This window comes from Xyrauchen texanus, chromosome 1 (genome assembly GCF_025860055.1).
Source record: "Xyrauchen texanus isolate HMW12.3.18 chromosome 1, RBS_HiC_50CHRs, whole genome shotgun sequence".
NCBI classification, from domain to species: Eukaryota; Metazoa; Chordata; class Actinopteri; order Cypriniformes; family Catostomidae; genus Xyrauchen; species Xyrauchen texanus.
Window position 1 is genome coordinate 60,889,156 of NC_068276.1, and position 12,347 is coordinate 60,901,502.

Genomic DNA, 12,347 nt, shown 5'->3' on the forward strand with positions numbered 1-12,347 from the left:
AAATGAATCCATACATTTGTTACCTGTAATCCAAACCTTTAGACTGTTTAGTGTGACCCAAATTCAAGCCTTTTATTCAATGATCTCCATCTCTATCCACAACAGTGCCGCTGCAGCCGCCATAACGGTCAACCCGCTGTAACCGCAACCCACTATCACCGTCAACCCCCCCCGTAACTGTTAACCCGCTGTAACAGTCAACCAGCTGTAACAGTCAACCCGCCGTAACCACCACCAGCGGTACGGCGGGTCAACGTGACCAGCCGTAAACGTCAATCCGCCGTAACCGTCAACAGTGGTACAGCGGGTCAACGTAACCTGCCGTAACCGTCAACAGCGGTACAGCGGGTCAACGTAACCCGCCGTAACCATCAACAGCGGTACAGCGGGTCAACGTAACCCGCCATAACCATCAACAGCGGTACAGCGGGTCAACGTAACCCGCCGGAACAGTCAACCCGCCGTAACCGTCAACAGTGATACAGCGGGTCAACGTAATCAGCCGTAACCATCAACCCGCTGTAACCATCAACAGCGGTACAGCGGGTCAACGTAACCCACGTAACCATCAACAGCGGTTCAACATGACCAGCCATAACCGTCAACCCGCCATAACCGTCAACAGCGGTACAGCAGGTCAACGTAACCTGCCGTAACCGTCAACAGCAGTACAGCGGGTCAACGTGACCAGCCGTAACCGTCAACCCGCCGTAACCATCAACAGCGGTACAACGGGTCAACGTAACCCGCCGTAACCATCAACAGTGGTACAGCGGGTCAACGTAACCCGCCGTAACAGTCAACCCGCTGTAACCGTCAACAGCGGTACAGCGGGTCAATGTAACCCGCCGTAACCATCAACAGCGGTAAAGCGGGTCAACGTAACCCGCCATAACCGTCAACAGCGGTACTGTGGGTCAATGTAAACCGCCGTAACCATCAACAGTAACCGTCAACAGCGGTACAATGGTTCAATGTGACCAGCCGTAACCTTCAACCCGCCGTAACCGTCAACAGCGGTACAGCGGGTCAACGTAACCCGCCGTAACCGTCAACCCGCTGTAACAGTCAACAGCGTTTCTACATGACCAGCCGTAACCATCAACCCGCTATAACCATCAACAGCGGTACAGCAGGTCAACGTAACCCGCCGTAACTGTCAACAGCGGTACAGAGGGTCAACGTAACCCGCCGTAACCGTCAACAGCGGTACAGAGGGTCAACGTAACCCGCCGTAACCGTCAACAGCGGTACAGCGGGTCAACGTAACCCGCCGTAACCGTCAACAGCGGTACAGAGGGTCAACGTAACCCGCCGTAACCGTCAACAGCGGTACAGCGGGTCAACGTAACCCGCCGTAACCGTCAACGAGCGTTGGTTTCATTTTCAAAAATAAAAAATTTAATGCTTCAAGCATTACGACCAGCGGCAGTGATGTCAAATGCTCATTGGCTCTCATGTGTCTCGTGACTGCTTGTGACATGTTGTATTCTGCGATGTATATGTTTGAGTGAGATATGACAGTGCTGTTCTGGAGTGCATCAGGAGAAGTTTTACAGCGATTAATAATTTACATTACAATAATAACACTAATGCTATTGTATGCCATCAGGGAGCACATTGGATGCAGCACATCGCAGTTGTACTGATTTTGTACTGAATTTTGAAATTGTTCTGAATAAATTATTGTGATTAAATTGATCTGCCTGTTACACAGGTTTAGGAGTAGGTGTGGGATTAGCGACTGTAAAATATACGTATATAAATTAATACATTGTAACATAAATTGTTGCTTCTGAACATTAATCTACTTGTTACATGTTTTTATATTGTTGAAACGTGTTTAGATGTTGGGGTAGGCTTAAGGGATCAAAAATATCTTTAAAACAGTATTCAAAACATATTCAAATATAGTTGTAATGAATTTGTCAATATTTTACGTTTCTAAAACTGTAAATGCACAAAACTGTTTACATTTTAGATGCTTTCAAACATCAAAAGTATGTCTTAGTGTCTATTCAAATCTACAAACATGTACGTTTAAATGTTACAAATATTCATGTACAAATAGCTACGGATATAAATGAGATCATGCTGGTGTACTTTTTTTTTATTCATAATTATTTCTTTCTTAAATTGCTTACATATGGGCTATTTTCAGTCGAATTAGATGATATTAATAAACATTGTAACCTGAAAGACAACATTTAGAAAATTGAATTTAACTTAAAATTATTTTCATTTATTTCTGCATCCTGTTTTTGTACCTAATTTTAAAGGCATTCTGAATGACGCATGACCCTGTTATCAGCAAATAGACTGAATCTCTTCTGTTGTGAATGAACAATTCTCTTTCAGCATTTCTCACTACTGCAATGCTTCGATCATCGGATGATGTGTGGATTGGTTTTAATGATGTAAACTGGGAGATGCGTTTCTTGTGGACTGATGGTAGAGGTGTCAGCTTCACGAACTGGGCCAAAGGTCAGCCTGTATCAATGCCAGATCATTCCTCCAGGGCATTTGGCTACTTTGACACAGAGGTAAGTGTTTACATTTTATTACTGACAAGTTGAATGAGAAGTTTAAGGGGGCTTTCACACTTGGTTCGATTGCCTGTTCCGAACCCGAGTTCGATTGCTCCCCCCTCCCCCCTGCCCCCGATGGACTGTGTTCACATTATATATCTGTATCCGAACCGCGGTACGCTTGCGTCATCAAGCTGCAGCTGGTGCGTAATCATCAAAATTCAATGAATAGACTTGCTCGGTTCACATTTGTTCTTCTTTTTTTTAACCTTTGGTTTTGTTTTCAACATCAAGATACAGAAACATACTTGCGTCTGTCTGCCGCAAAAATACTGAAATCGTTCAAAAGACAGCGGGCTGTCCGCCGAAGACAATTTTTGCGAAGGCAAGCAGAAATCATCTCTCTGCTTGCAGTGCGTGTGCGTGTGCGTCAATCCCGCTTTTCGTCAAGGTAAGTGTATATATACACACACACACACACACACACACGCACGCAAAAAAGTAAACCCTTTCCGCTCATTTTGAAAGTGACGCGTGTGAGACTGACGACCACATTATACGTCACCAATAGCGGTTCACTTCCGTGGTTTGGTTCGATTGCGTTCATATCAGCAGCGAACCGTACTGGAGTTCACATGAACCGTATCCCAGACCACCTTTTTAAGTGGACTCGAGTACGGTTCGCGGGTGCCCACCCGAGTTCGGAAGACAGCGTTCACATCATTCAAAGGAACCGAACTCTGACGTCATTCGAACCGGGGTGCGCACCAAAAGTTCTAGTGTGAAAGCCCCTTAATATACCATGATAACAATATGCACAGTAACAATAAATCAATGGTAAACTGCTAAATTCTGTAACATAAAACCACTGACCTTTTTAAAACTAGTCTGATAAAATGCAGTATGCACAAAACATGCATTGGCCCCTATCTATCATGGCCTCGTATTAATCTCCATCAATGAATTGGCTACATCACTCTACTCTCTCCTCCCCACCAATAGCTGGTGTGTGGTGGGAGTTCTGGCGCACTATGGCTGCCGTCGCATCATCATCCCTATGCTATGTAAAGTGCTTTGAGTGCCTAGAAAAGCGCTATATAAAATGTAAGGAATTAATTAAATAAAATTATTATTATTTTAAAACTGATCTACATGACTGGGAAGTGAGAACATTTTAAAATCGAACAATAAACATCAGTCCCTGGCCACTTCTTTGGCATATTTCCCGTTTATTTTTTCCATAGGGATTTCATAAGAGTTCTACGGCATGAATCAAATCAACCAGCTCAGAGGTGAATCACAGCAACAAACTTTGATTTGAAGCACAAAAAAAAACCTGGGCTTGGATTGGGGTTGTGGTGGCGGCATTCTCCCTTGATCGTTTTTTGGCAAAATGCGTGAAAATGCGTGTATACTATATAGTTTTTTTGTCTCTTGAAGAACGTAGTTTAACGTGAAAAAGTTACACACTTCAGCTTTAACGTCTCCAATGAGGGAATTAACTACTATCCCATGAAGCACTGCAAATGACATAATCGTATAAAAAAATATGGGAAAATATAAAACTATACATTTAAAGTTATTTATTTTAAGTGTGGAGACAATGTATAAAATCAGAATCAGAGTTCTCTTTATTGGCCAGGTTAGTAGCACTTACTAGAAATTTGACTTGGTGTTTTGCTCCAAGGACAATTAAACATGCCACATGAAGTACTCACAAAATATACATAGAATTTACAATGATGACAAACAATATAACAAATATCAATAGAATACAATGCAAATACAATACCCATGGGCAGGGTTGTAAAAATGTAATTTGTAATGTATTCCATTAGATTACTCAAGGTCAGTAATATAATCTAAATACTTTGTATTACTTAAGCGCTGATAGATATTTGTAACTTGTTTTGACTATAAAAACTGTCAATACAGTGAGACAAAATACACATGTTAAAAATAAATTTTCTGAAAAACTAAATATATTACACAGTGTTGTTTCTAAAACACGATTAATAAAATGTATCTTGTTTTAAGGCTTTTTAGATATTTTTACAGGAAAACAATACAAAAATTATTATCAAGAATATGATTTTTGCCCTAATATCAAAGATCTTACTAGAAAAAAAGAAATTATGATCCAATGTGAATTTTCTTGATAAAAAATATGATGGTGTCTGGTAACGTGTGGATGTAAAATGGCTAGAAATAGCATTTTAGCTTAGCATAAAGCTAACAATTTACACAAGGTTTATTTCTATTTCTTCTGCTCCAAACTTACTTCAAATGCACTTCTCTGTCTGCTCGTATGAATGTAACACATCATAAGAAAGTGTTCACCGCTGTTCAAATGCACTTTGGATCACAGTTACTTATATTTTGTATTTTAAATACGTAATCCCGTTACATGTATTCCGTTACTCCGCAACCCTCATGGATGTGTGATTACAGCCGTGGCCAAAAGTATTGGCAGTGACATAAATGTTGTGTTTGGCAAAGTTTTCTGCGTCAGTTGTTGTGGTGTTGATTCACACTGTTTCTAGATTATTGTTCAGAGTGATCAGATGCATTTTAAATAATTACAAAAAGCTTAATTGGCCAAAAAAATTTACTTGATCACTAAAACCCAAATTTCACTGTTTTTTGGCCCTGGCACAAAATGACCAGCTAACATCATTTCACTAATCATATCAGCAGCACCTGGGAAAGTGTGAACGAGTACTAGTCAGGTGAAATTGCTATAAAAGGAGGGAAGAAGTGCTTCCAATACTTGTGTTCTTGTTAGCAATGGTTATCTCTAAAGATAGACGTGCAGCCATCATCGATTTGCAACAAAATGGCCTCACATGCAAGGAAATTGCTGCAAAGAATATTGCACCTGAAAGAACAATTTACAGGATCATCAAGAACTTCAAGGAGAGAGGTTTAACTGTGTTGAAGAAGGCTTCAGGACGTCCCAGAGTGTCCAGCAGGTGCCAGGACTGTCTCCTCCTGAGGAGTCAGCTACGGGATCATGTCACCACCAGTGCAGAGCTGCTCAATATTGGCAGCAGGTTGGTGTGAGTGCATCTGCACGCACAGTGAGGCGAAGACTTTTGAACAATGGCCTGATGTCAAGAAGGGTGGCAAAGAAGCCACTTCTCTCCAAGAACAACATCAAGGACAGACTGAAATTCTGCAGGAAGTACAAGGATTGGACAGCAGAAGACTGGTGCAAAGATATTGTCTCTGATGAACCCTTCTGACTGTTTGGGACATCTGGGAAATTGATAGTCCAGAGAAGAAAAGGTGAGCACTACCATGAGTCCTGTGTCATGCCAACAGTGACGCATCCTGAGACCATCCATGTGCGGGGTTGCTTTTCATCACAGGGAGTGGGCTCGCTCACAATTCTGCCCAAAACACTGCCATGAATAAAGAATGGTATCAAAACGTCAAGAGCAACTTCTCCCAACGATTCAGGAGCAATTTGGTGATGATCCGTGCATTTTCCAGCATGATGGAGCACCATGTCACAAGGCAAGAGTGATAATGAAGTGGCTCGGAGATCATTACATTGACATTTTGGATCCGTGGCCAGGCAACTCCCCGGATCTTAATCCCATAGAGAACCTGTGGTCAATCCACAAAAGGCGATTGGACAAACAGAAGCCCACAAATTGTGATCAACTCCGAGCACTAATAAGGCAGGAATATCCAGCATCTACCTTCTTACATCTCACTCACAATACAAAGTGATTTTGGGACTGTGTCTTTTCAAATTGAAGATTATATTTTCAGCAAAGTCCAAGTCCACCTGTTCAAAATGTTACAAAGAGCCCATGGCTGCCAACAGATGCATTTAATCAAAGTCTTTCTAGCAAGTCAGTCCACTGTTGGCCATTTTTGGAACGCTCTCAGGAGTCTATTTCCTGTCATGCTGTGCAGCTCCTATCAACTTGAATGGGGGATTGCATTAATCTGATTTAATTTTTACTTTTGCATGATGCAAATGCACATTTTCATCTGTTCTCCCACACAACTTTTAAGTCAGCTTACTTGCTTAATGTGACTAAACAGAAGAGAAGGAATGTCTCAGTCTATTTCATTATCCTTGTTATTTGAATTGACATGGATGGAAATACCAGTGTAAGTTACTGTAAATGGAATGCCACAGTTTTTCTATTGCTCATCCATGCTGGTTTTCTCCATTTCAGTCAGATATTTGGGACCCTATGTTGGGACGTGACCATTTCATATTACCAGTAGAACAGGTAGGTGTCCAACATGTCCATAAATCTTTACAGCAAAGAGTGCAACAGCAGAAATTAGGGGCCAAGCATCAAAGATGTGTAGGTGCAACCTTGCATCTGTTAGTCTTATTATAAATCTGCTTTGGGATGGGAATCATGGTAAAAAGCCATGAAATTTGGTGCATTGATTGGGGAAAACCTGAACATCACTCGCACAATTTCTGAGGCTGGCATCCCAAACCCTTCAGTGCAACAAGCAGTTCAAGTTTTGACTGACTTTTCTGCATGCAACTTCAGAAACTATTGTAATTCTTGACTTCTACATTTTCTTTATCATTAGATCTTAATGGAAAAAATATTCCTCCGAAAAGACATTGGATGCACTTTTGATTTTCAAAACTGTTCCCCAGTGAAGTTATGAAGTTGTTGGAGTAAACGCCTTATAATGTGAAATTGAGGCTATCTTGCCAATGCTTGAATGTTTGAATAATTTGCCCCAAAGCCTTCAGCAGTTTCTGCTATCTTTTGATTTTTTGGGGGTTATACAGAGTACAAAGATGCCCATCTTTCAGCATTTTTGTTTCACTACTCGGCCAACAGTTTGTTAAACTCTTAATGCATTTGGGTTAGACTACCCTTCCATTCAGAGCATACTTCAAAGTATTCCCAACCATTCACTTGTAATATGCTAATGAAGTAGATGGTAGTGATGCCACACAGGAAGGGAAGCTGTATCATGTCAACGCATCAAACTCAGTGTATGAGCTGCAGACCGTGAGCTCACTTTGAACTTTGGGGACTGCGCCCCCTGTTGCTCACACCTGGTGTTGTAAATTATTTTCAAATCCATCCATCCATCCATCCATCCATCCATCGTCAACCGCTTATCCTGTGTACAGGGTCGCGGGGGGCTGGAGCCTATCCCAGCTAACATTGGGCGAAAGGCGGGGGACACCCTGGACAGGTCGTATTTTCAAACCTGTTACTATAAATTGAACCAATTAATCTAAAATAATTGTTCAGCTGTTCGTTTTGCTTGAGCCCCATAATTTCTGCTTACAGCTTCATTTCTGCTTACATTTGTCTTTTACATCCCTAACCCTAACCCTAACCTAACCCTAACCAAGTCTATATTTACATATTTTCAACAGTTGTGGAATTCAATTTATATTGTGTCAGTCACCGTCCACAATGTTCACTCATGTCTGACGAAATCATGTTGGATAGTCTATTTCCAGATCTGATAATGTCAAGTCAATGGGTTCTCGTGGAAACAGGTCTCATCACGTTTTATGTTTAAACTCATGTATGCTTTTTACTGACACTGTTGTCTTCTTAGTAACCAAGTACAATAACCTTTGAAAAATAAATAAATCTTTATTTGTGGGAAACGGTTTTTCGCAGTGAAAATTATGAGACAGCTGAATGACAGCCTTGTATGAGTAAAAATATTATAAATATATATATATATACACCGATCAGCCACAGCATTGAAACCACCTGCCTTAAATCGTGTAGGATCTCGTGCCGCCAAAACAGCTCTGACCCGTCGAGGCATGGACTTCTCAAGACCTCTGAAGGTGTTCTGTTGTATCTGGCACCAAGATGTTAGCAGCAGATCCTTTAAGTCCAGTAAGTGGAGCCTGCATGGAATGGACTCGTTGGTCCTGTCACTGTCAGGTTGGGGTTTTCTCTGACAGGACTATGACATCATCACCCAATTTTCTGTCTTGTGTTTTGTGTCTTGTCTTTGTGTTTAGAGCAGGGGACCTGGTTTGAGTTACCGCCGTGCGCTCTTTGGTAATGCCACGGTCCTGTCACTCTGTCAGGTTGGGGTTTTGTCTGATAGGACCGTGACATCATCGTTCCCTGTCTGTCTTGTTTTTTGTGTACATACTTTGTGTGAGCTCTTCGGTCGGCCATGTCCAAGTCTGGAGTGTGGTGTCTGGATCCTGACTTCTTGTCTAGTTTCGATCTGTGTCGGGACACTCATGCTCCATGTTTTGTTTGTTTTTGGTCTTATTGTGTTGACATTTCTCCCTCGTGTGTTTCATGTGCCGCTGGCATGCAGAATCAGCGTTTCCATGGGAACCCTGATTGTTTCCATGGGAACGCTGATCATGCCAACTTTCAGCTGGCAAGAAGGCACCTGTTCCTTGTTTGTTCCTGCTTATTTAAATCCCTTTGTATGTCATGTTCATTGCTGGATTATTGTATTTGTTTATTGTTGAAGTGTGTTTGGTGTGAAGTAATTTACCTCACTCTCTGCCTAGTTGGTCCTGTCTCGTGTATCTGTTTGGTTGCCTGTCTCTGCCCGCGTGTCGGGAGAGTGGTTAACTTCCAGTTTGCTGTACACTTGCTCTCTGTGCTCACAAATCTTCAACAGAGGATTCCTCGTCTCTGCCCGCGTGTCGGGAGAGTGGTTGACTTCCAGTTTGCTGTAAGCAAGAGGCCTCAGCAGAGGTTTCCTCGTGGCTCTGCTCCTTGATGTCACAGTGTGTGCGATTGCCTGCGGAAGGGCTCTTCATGGAGGATTCCTCATATCTGCTGAAATGATTATTTGAACTGTAAATAAATAATTTGAACTGCTCCTCTGTTCTTGGGTCTCAGTCTTGCTCTTGCTCTCAGGTCCAGCACATCCCATTGATGCTCAATTGGATTGAGATCTGGGGAATTTGGAGAACAAGTCAACACCTTGAACTCTTTGTCATGTTCCTCAAACCATTCCTGAACAATTTTTTGCAGTGTGGCAGGGCACATTATTCTGCTTAAAGAGGCCACGGCCATCAGAGGATACCGTTGCCATTAAGGGGTTTACGTGGTCTGCAACAATCTTTAGGTAGGTCATACATGTCAAAGTAACAACCACATGAATGCCAGGACCCAATGTTTCCCAGTAGCACATTGCCCAGAGCATCACACTGCCTCCGCAGGCCTGCTTTATTCCCATAGTGCATCCTGCTGCCATCTCTTCCCCAGGTAAATGATGCACACGCACCCCGCCGTCCACACGATCTAAAAGAAAACATGATTAATCAGACCATGAACCTGTTGCCGGTTCACCGGTTGTCCTACAATAACCACTCCATACCAGGAACACCTAAAAAGACATGCCATTTTGGAGATGCTCTGACAAGATCCAACTTGTGATGGCTAGATGGCTGTGGCTGTGTCAAAGTCGCTCGGAACCTTACGCTTGCCCATTTGTCCTGCTTCCAACACATGAAATTCAAGAACTGACTGTTAACGTGATAATACATTTTATTCACTTCACCTGTCAGTGGTTTTATTATATTTAAAGCATGGTCTGGTGGAAGGGTTGTTATATAGTTACAGCAAAGTACAATGTACCAGTGATGTTTTTTTCCAACTAAGTGCGTTTTACACTTTATTAAATATTCTTAACTGTGTTTCCTGCATTAGTATGACTGTGTCGTTATGGTGAGAAGCCCTAACAAGATGACGGGTTTGTGGAAAGTTGAGAACTGTGGAGATCAGAAAGGATTCATCTGCAAGAGGAAAACAGGTTGGAGAGAACAGAAATCAGTGCAAACACAATTCCTGAACAATTAGACGTCAATACAATCGTCTTGCATTACTACATCACCAATACACTGGTCATAACTGAAGCAAATCCATGAAGTTTAATAATATCACTTGCATTACTAATTAATTGATGAACCTGTTGTTATTAGTTGTAATAACTGATAGCATAATTGTGTATTTTGCCTCTAGTGCATAGCTTGAATTCAATCAATGTATGTGTTTTAGATGCTCAGCTCCCTAGTCTGGTGACTACTGCAATGCCTCAAAAGTTCTTCTCTATGGGCAACGATTCATACAAGGTGCAGATGGAGAAAATGAGCTGGGATGAAGCCAGGAGACAGTGTAAAGCAGATGATGCTGATCTATCTAGTGTGCTGGACTCCATCAGTCAGGCGTACACCGTCCTCAGAGTCAGCAAACTCAAAGAACCGCTGTGGATTGGACTCAACAGCAACCTGGTACAAAAGAAAATATATTAATAATTCAACTGTGGTTCACCTTGGTTTCTTTCAGGAACTTCCATTCGGTTTTTAGAAAAGTGGTTTTCGATTTATGAGGGAATTAAAAAAAATGTCTATAACATAAAGTATATACAGTTCTATCAGGAAGACTCGCAGACTTGAGTGTAATTTAAGATGACGTTTATTTGATGAATATAAAACAGAAAAGTAATGTTTCTCTTTGGCGTACGCCCCGTCTGGCGGTCCGAAGTAGTTTTACTCGGAACCTTCATATCCTGCCGGAGATGGGAGGCAGGGGTGAGGAGCCTACCCCCGTGCAGGATGGGACTCAACAGGTGGTGCTGGGGTGGTGGAGGTTGCCATGTTAGCACACTGAAACAGCAATGTGATTGTGAGCAGACTTATAAAGCAACGGCTTACATGTGATTGGCTAGGAATTACCCCACTAATGATGTGATGATGTGCAGCTGCTAGTCTTCCCGCTAGAACTACGCTGCGCTTACATTTATATCTCAAACTTCATGAATATTTAAGCCATGGTGACTTAAAAAAATTAGTTGCTGAGTAAAGACAGTTTCATCAAGCACAAAATCTCACATCCTTGTGGTAGCCGTAGACCTTGTTTAGCAAATTGTTGTTGTGGAACAAAATGTGAAAGTCTCTTCAAGAAAAACCCAATGGAAATTCCAGGGGGAACCAATGGACTGAAAATGCATGAATGGCTCTATTGCAATATTTTCTGTTACATATAAATGAGCGTGCTGCAATAAATGTTAGTACGTGAAATGAATTGAATTTGTTTGCTACAGACAGGTGGGCAGTACCGCTGGGTGGATAACTGGCTTCTGAGCTACAGTAAATGGGCGACAGGAGAGCCCAAAAACAATTTAGCTTGTGTGTATATTGACACAGACGGTGACTGGAAAACCACAACATGCAGCAGCATGTATTTTTCCCTCTGCAAACGCTCCTCAGGTATTTCATTTGACATTCTACAAACAAAAATGTCTAAATACAATCTGCATCATCATTTAATAACTACAGGGAATATAATGTGAGCGGTTATTGCTTTTCTGATAATTCACTTCACATGAATAATATAGTTTTTCTCTCTAGTCAATAATTTACTGTAGTAAATGTAATAAACTTTGTAATAAAAATTGCGAAACATTCAGTAGTTTATAAACTGAAAAAAAGATTTAAGTATTTCTTAAGGCAAGTTTTTGCACACCGTAACCATGCAAGCTCATTAATTCAGGGGCGGAGCCAGGAGTTTTTCAAAAGGGTGGCCAGGCAGGGGCAAGGGGCAAAAAATGTTCGAGCAGCATTTTTATATCATTGGACTGGATACAATGACACATGGGATGGAGAGATTTGGCGACCTTGATGTGCACATATGTTAAGTTGTACAGAGATGATTTCACCTCTAAAGAACTAAATTGTGCCAAAAAATGACCAAAAAAATTACTAAAACATCAATTGGCACTGGCCACCCCATTGGCCACCCCACTGATCACCCCACTGATCACCCCATTGGCCACCCCACTGATCACCCCACTGATCACCCCATTGGCCACCCC

The 12,347-nt window shown here is 41.8% G+C and overlaps 1 protein-coding gene across 2 annotated transcripts in view; it reads left to right on the forward strand.

Annotated features, from left to right (window-relative positions):
• The window catches only part of mrc1a (mannose receptor, C type 1a), a 41,153-nt gene that overhangs the window by 24,405 nt on the left and 4,401 nt on the right, over positions 1–12,347 (forward strand). Inside the window, exons 22-26 of one of the 2 annotated variants that reach the window (XM_052127224.1) lie at positions 2,359–2,543; positions 6,725–6,781; positions 10,184–10,286; positions 10,532–10,764; positions 11,577–11,742. In XM_052127224.1, coding sequence (XP_051983184.1) covers positions 2,359–2,543; positions 6,725–6,781; positions 10,184–10,286; positions 10,532–10,764; positions 11,577–11,742 — 744 coding nt within the window. The remainder of the gene's footprint in view (positions 1–2,358; positions 2,544–6,724; positions 6,782–10,183; positions 10,287–10,531; positions 10,765–11,576; positions 11,743–12,347) is intronic. The other variant, XM_052127234.1, reaches the window with a different exon arrangement.